The sequence below is a fragment of the Oratosquilla oratoria genome, chromosome 21, assembly GCF_046742065.1.
Source record: "Oratosquilla oratoria isolate Oo_2021 chromosome 21, ASM4674206v1, whole genome shotgun sequence".
Lineage (NCBI taxonomy): Eukaryota > Metazoa > Arthropoda > Malacostraca > Stomatopoda > Squillidae > Oratosquilla > Oratosquilla oratoria.
In genome coordinates, this window is record NC_134797.1 from 12,152,851 (window position 1) to 12,160,350 (window position 7,500).

Below are 7,500 nucleotides of genomic sequence, written 5' to 3' on the forward strand. Positions count from 1 at the left end.
ATAAAGATACAGAAAAGATCAAGATCGAGAAAGGAGTACGCAAGGCGATACCTTTTCATCCAAATTATTTACAGCTTGTTTGGAAGAGATTTTCAGAAGGTTGAGTTGGGAAGAGAAAGGTTTGAAGATTAATGGCGAATATTTGAACCACTTAAGATTTGCGGATGACATTATTCTTATTTCAGAAAGAGCAGAAGACTTGCAAGATATGCTGAGTGATCTGAACAAAGAAAGTCTCAAAGTAGGTTTAAAATGAATGAGTAAAACCAAAGTAATGTTCAACACGAAAGTTCAAAGTAAAGAGATTATAATCGATGGTGAGAGTCTTGAAGAAGTTGAAGAGTATAATTACTTAGGCCAGATGGTGAAAGTGACGAAAGATCATGATAATGAAATAAAAAGACGTATTACAATTGGTTGGAAAGTGTTTGGTAAATCTAATAAAACCCTGAGAGGCTCTCTACCTTTATGTTTGAAACGTAGAGTTTACAATCAGTGCATTCCGCCAGCAATAATTTACGGGTGTGAGACTTGGAAACTAACGAAGTCGATGGAAACAAAGCTAAGGACTGCACAGAGGAGAATGGAGAGATCAATGATGGGAATAACGCTGAGAGACCGAAAGAGAGCAAGTTGGGTGAGAGAGTAGACTAGAGTGAAAGGTATTGTAGAGGCGGTAAAAGAGAGGAAGTGGAATTGAGCAGGTAAGTTAGTGAAAACGACTGATGAGCGATGGAGAAAGTGTGTTACTGAGTGGACGCCGCGAGATGGGAAGCGTGGAAGAGGGAGACCAGACAGAAGGTGGAGAAATGAGATTGAGAAGTTTGGAGGAGTGACGTGGTAGAGGTTGGCGTGGTCGTGTGAATCATGGCATGCTATAGAGGAGGCCTTTGTTCAGCAGTGGACTCAGGATGGTTGATTTGATTGATTGATTTATATACATACATACATACATATATATATATATATATATATATATATATATATATATATATATATATATATATTATGTATATATATATATATATATACACGGTTCAGTTTCTGTTTGCATGTTTTTGATAAATGGTCTCGTTTGAGTTCTGCAGTTGTACCTATGGCGAAGAGGGCCGCCACGCCCTGGAGGTCGGCCAGACCGAGGGGCCGGAGACTGTCGGTTCCTTGCGGGTTCAGAGGTTGAGGGCACGCCGTCAGGTTGGCCGAGACATCGCTGCGGAGCTTGGCCATGATCCCCACCTCGATCAGGCGTTGGAATCTGTCAGAGGGCAGGGCAGGGCAGGGCAGGGCAACATAAGAACGGACAAAGGTTGATTTTCCCGTACATTGTGAGTCTTACGACACACACACACACACACACTTGCACACACACTTGCACACACACACACACACACACACACACACACACACACACACACACGCACTTGCACACACTTGCACACACTTGCACACACACACACACACACACACACACACACACACACACACACACACACACACACACACACACACACACACACACACAGAATGAGAGTCTAGTATACATTGTTGCACGTACACAAAGTTCTTTTAGATAGACCAAAGATTTAAGTTAGCATCAATGGTCTACTAATGCCGCATCACCATGAAACTCTCTCTCTCTCTCTCCACATGTCATTTAAGGACAGACCCTCACCCCCACTTTCATTCTATGACGAAGAGTATACAAATTCGAACTTGAGCGTTTGCTTACAGTTTGTCGATGGGAGACCTGAGAGGTGACCCCTTGGGCAGCAGGACGCTGTAAGAGATACCCACGAAGCCTCGTTTGGCCAAGTAGTAGGCGCATTCCCCGTGCTGCAGGGTAAGTCAAGACAGACAACCTGTTTATTATGACTTGGCGCGGGAGTTATCAGAGAACAGATGAAGAACAGGGCAACCTATATTTTGATTTAGTCGAGAGTTATCAGAGAACAGATGAAGAACAGGGTAAGACAGACAACCTGTTTATTTTGACTTGGCGGGGAGTCATCAGAGGATAGATGAAGAACAGGGCAACCTATGGGCTGTTTATTTTGATTTAGTCGAGAGTTATCAGAGAACAGATAAAGAACAGGGCAACCTATAGGCTGTTTATTTTGATTTAGTCGAGAGTTATCAGGGAACAGATGAAGAACAGGGCAACCTATAGGCTGTTTATTTTGATTTATTCGAGAGTTATCAGAGAACAGATGAAGAACAGGGTGTTCCTTTTGGGTGATGAGGAATTGTCTATGTGTGAACCTGACACTAGTGGCCATAGAATAACGAGTTTATCATCTCTGACACAAATGTGAATCTGATGGTAAAGGAAGATGCACTCATACGTTTGCTTTGTAGTAATACAAACACGAACCGCAGATACACTCCAGAGCAGCTCCATTTGTCCAAACTGTGTACGTTCACATGAACAGAATAAAGGAAATAGTAAGAAGATTCTTCAGGGGAACTTGAAAGCCATTGACCATTAGTGGTAATTTCGGAAGGGATAGTTGTCGACAAGTTAAAAGGAATGATGTTTGATGGTGTCCCGATTTTGAATCCAACGAATGTCATTGACTGTCTCTGGTCCTGGGAGATCAAGCACACAGGGCAAAGGTTGCAATTAAGTGACTCTAACGTAAGGTCAGTTCAGTTCGCCATGATGCCTATACATGTTTACATGACATGCACCCCAGAGAACTGTTACTTTATTTGCTTATCTATGTACTTACTTATTTATTAATTTTAACTTCATCACTATACCAACGGTACAGCGGATCCATCCTCGGTGTTAAAAAAAAAAAAAAAAAAAAAAAAATCATTAAGGATACACTACCCCGACCTCGGCCTTGACGTTCAAGTAGTACCTTGGAGAAGTAGGCGCCATTCAACATCTCGAGGGACTGCCGAAGCGACACAGACACAAGTCCATTTCGGACCAATGGGACAAAGCTGTGTGGGCTTGTTATGTACTGAGTTCGACCATGCCAAAGCTTCCCCAGTGTCGAACTTGGGTCCTCTTTGTAAGCATCCTGTCGAGGGACGTGGGCGAGTGTTAGGAGTTACTCCATATTTCATTTTTACTTCTCTATTTCATTTCCCTAAGCATTCGTTTATTCATTTGTTTATTTGTGTCTACATATGTCGAAGGTATTCTCCTCTTCCATCTTCTGAATGCAATCACCTGACGACAGCCAAGTTATATTGTATATCAGTATCGGTGATTCCAGGGCCGATGACACACACACACACACGCACATACATACACACACGCGCGCGCGTGCGCATGGATGTATGCACGCACACACACACACACACACACACACACACACACACACACACACAATGGGTTGAGTTGTGTGCGTGTGTGTGATTGTGCGTGCGTGCGTATGTGTGTGTGCGTGTGTGCGTATGTGTGTGTGTGTGTGTGTGTGTGTGTGTGTGTGTGCGTGTGTGTATGTATGTATGTATATATGTATATATATATATATATATCTATATATATCTATATATATCTATATAATATATATATATAATATATATATATGGAAAAGGTGGAGGGGGAAACACGGGTCTTTATCTGATTATCGAGTTTATTCCTGACCAGTTTCGCTTACAATAGCTTCTTCAGAGGAGTAAGCGAAACCGGTCAGGAATAAACTCGATAATCAGATAAAGACCCGTGTTTCCCCCTCCACCTTTCCCATAATTTGTCCCAATGTCTCTACATATATATATATATATATATATATATATATATATATATATATATATAGATACATATACATATATATATATATATATATATATATATATAACTACAAAGAAATGTCGTTACACTGTGTTGGATAAGAAATGAAATAGATTATATACATATATTTCGATCACAGACTGTGATCCTCGTCAGTGAAATACGTATTCCACTGAAGAGGATCACAGTCCGTGATCAAAATATATGGATATCATCTATTTCATTTCTTCTTATCCAACACAGTGGGTTCTTCTTGAAATTATATATACATATATATATATATATATATATATATATATATATATATATATACATATATATATATATATATATGTATGTATATGTATATATATATATATATATATATATATATATATATGTGTGTGTGTGTGTGTGTGTGTGTGTGTGTGTGTGTGTGTGTGTGTGTGTGTGTGTGTGTGTGTGTGTGTGTGTGTGTGTGTGTGTGTGTGTGTGTGTGTGTGTGTGTGTGTGTGTGTGTGTGTGTGTGTGTGTGTGTGTGTGTGTGTGTGTGTGTGTGTGTGTGTGGTTGTGTGTGTGTGTGTGTGTGTGTGTGTGTGTGTGTGTGTGTGTGTGTGTGTGTGTGTGTGTGTGTGTGTGTGTGTGTGTGGTTGTGTTTATGTGTGTGTGTGTGTGTGTGTGTGTGTGTGTGTGTGTGTGTGTGTGTGTGTGTGTGTGTGTGTGTGTGTGTGTGTGTGTGTGTGTGTGTGTGTGTGTGTGTGTGTGTGTGTGTGTGTGTGTGTGATTCACCATGGTCTTTGATCATATGTTGGACTCGTGATTAATAGCTATTACCCTACCAGATAAGAGCTCAGAGCTAATACAGTATATGACAGATCTATGGCTATATAATGCTGTGACCTTACAGACACGCAGCCCAAACTCTCCACCCATGAAAGTTGGAGTGCCGGCTTGCAGCGCAACGATGCTGAAATTATTTCAACCCTGGGCGGGAATCAAATTAGGACCGCTGGATTAGTGGTTGCGAACGGTACAACTGCGCCGTCAAGCCGTGATACGGAGTGTGTGTGTGTGTGTGTGTGTATGTGTGTGTGTGTGTGTGTGTGTGTGTGTGTGTGTGTGTGTGTGTGTGTGTGTGTGTGTGTGTGTGTGTGTGTGTGTGTGTGTGTGTGTGTGTGTGTGTGTGTGTGTGTGTGTGTGTGTGTGTGTGTGTGTATGTGTGTGTTTAAGTGAGTGTATGTGTAAGGTCACAGCATTACCCATAAACCGGGCCACATCTCTCATCCGGAAAGGGGAATAGCTGTCGATCACGAGTCCAACACGTGGTCCAGTGGAAGGGGGTTGGGGGAATGAACCGCGGGAGCTGTTGTCTCAGGAGGATACGCACCTCACCCATGGTGCTGAGGACGGAGCCTTTGATGATGCTCCAGGGGTAGTTGGTGCTCTTGTGCACCAGGTCCTCCACAGAGTTGATAGGGATCGTCACCTGGAGGAGGAGGAGGAGGAGGAGGAGGAGGTCAGGAGAGAATAAAATCGCCTTGCGGTAGACAGAAAAAATAAACTCGTATTGTGCAAAAAAGCTAGATGTAGATCATGATGGATTTTATTCATTATTGGGTTCAAAGTCTTAATGGCCAGTAAAGGTCAAGAGAGATTTATTATCTATTATCTATTGTCTTATCTATTATCTACTATCTATTATATATCATCCATTATCTAATATCTATTATCTATTATCTATCATCTATTTATCATCTATTTATCATCTATCCTTTATCTTTTATAATTTATCATCTATTATCAATTATCTATTATCTATTATCCATTATCTATTATCAAGGTCTATTATTGGCCAGGAAGCGTTCCTCCCTTTCTATCTCAATAGAATCTTATAAAAAAGACATCTAAAACCATTTTAAAGGCCAATAAGCGGCGAGATCGAGAAATGTTAAAAGAAAGAAAAAAATTGTAAGGAGATGGGTCCCCACAGCTGAATAAAATCACCTGGCGACATCCATAACATACAAGTATAAAAGACAAACTAGCAGAAAAAAGAGTGGTAGGCGCTGCCATCCGTGTCCGTACCTTCGGGGCAATGAGCATTGCCATTAGGTTGGACTTGTAGGCGCTCGACAGAACCAGAGCAGTCAACATCCAGAAGTACGCCAAGCACGTCAGAGAAGGCCGTCTTGGCACCCATTCCGTGTCTGCATATATATGTGTATATATATATATATATATATATATATATATATATATATATATATATATATATATATATATATATATACATATATATATATTTATATATATACATATATATATATATTTATATATATATATATATATTCTTTTATATATTTTTTGTAGATTAGTCTGACTACATGACTACATGTCCTGTAGGACCTGTGTACAATGTCCCATCAGCTCACCTTGTCCGATAATAGTCCTGAAGACCCATTCCATGCAACGCTGTAGAAGAATAAGTCCCTTCCAGCGGGGCCTGGAACTGAGGGTAAACATAAGACACACACATTCAGAGAACGAAATGACAAAACATACATGTGTATGTTGTGTATGTTTCTTAAGACAGATTGAACATTTTTAGAAGCTCCGCCATGGGATACGAACCCTGACCCGTGCGTCGAAAATCACGAGGCCAAGACGTGATTAGATGAAATTGAGATTAGATCTTCCAATGTTACGTGAAGGGTGGTCGGGGACTAGAACAGTCCTTTTGAATCATCACCGTAGCATAGATGCTAACGTCTTGGCCTCGTGATTTTCGACGCACGGGTCAGGGTTCGTATCCCATGCGGAGCTTCTAAAAATGTTCATACATGTGTATGTATGCATGGTTATACGTACTTCATGTATGTATTCTGTCTATTCTGTGTGCACGCTGATGACGTAATCAGAGGGATGGCGGTCTTGCATTCACTGAACTATGGGTTCGAATCCCGCACCTTTCTCCGATTTCCATCAGTGACTGTTACCTACCCTTAGAGTCCACGCGCATAGGGCAAAGGTGACGGCTTCGGCTGCAGCTACTCAGCGCCTCCTTACCTTGTTCTTTATTCCTGTTGAACCCACCATTGTGGGACGGATGTATTAGGTAGATAACTAGAATTGACTTTATTGATTGGCTTCAATTGTTTTCCCTCGACCCCAGGCTGTTCTCTTTATTAAGGTAAGGAGTCGAACGGGTGTGGATCGAGGTCGATCGAGGTCAATCGAGGTCCGTGAGACACCCACTGGTAGGACCAGCCATATCAGTAGAGGCAAGCTGCTGTTTTTTTTTCAATCTATTTATTTTTTTTTTTATTCATTTAGTTATCTATGTATTCATTTATTTATTTATTTATTTATTTATTTATTTATTTATTTATTTATTTATTTATTTATTTATTTATTTATTTATTTATCTATTTATTTATCTATTTATTTATTTATTTATTTATCTATTCATTTATTTATTTATTTATTTATTCATTCATTTATTTATTCATTTATTTATTTATCTTATTTTATTTTTAGGCCGGTGTTGGGTCACCTCCCCGCCTGGCCAGAGCTGTCAAGAACCAATGCACGAGGCACTCAGCGGGTATCTGGAATCAAACTCGACATGGTATCAGATTATGAAATACAGAGACCCACAGCATAGGAGTTAGATCGAATGTGCTATAGGGGGACGGACACCCAAACCTCACCCACACCATCCATCTTTCGTTGTATTATCATTACAATCTTGAAAAAAAAAAGATCTTTTCAAA

General features: G+C 40.4%; 1 protein-coding gene across 1 annotated transcript in view; it reads right to left on the bottom strand.

Moving 5' to 3' along the window:
- The window catches only part of LOC143037012 (uncharacterized), a 5,822-nt gene extending 613 nt beyond the window's left edge, over window positions 1-5,209 (bottom strand). Inside the window, exons 1-4 of the mRNA XM_076205116.1 lie at window positions 5,115-5,209; window positions 2,865-3,029; window positions 1,730-1,833; window positions 1,095-1,255 (exon numbers count right to left, since the gene is read on the bottom strand). Coding sequence (XP_076061231.1) covers window positions 1,095-1,255; window positions 1,730-1,833; window positions 2,865-3,029; window positions 5,115-5,123 — 439 coding nt within the window. The 5' untranslated portion in view covers window positions 5,124-5,209. The remainder of the gene's footprint in view (window positions 1-1,094; window positions 1,256-1,729; window positions 1,834-2,864; window positions 3,030-5,114) is intronic.
- Between the last annotated feature and the right edge of the window lie 2,291 nt (window positions 5,210-7,500).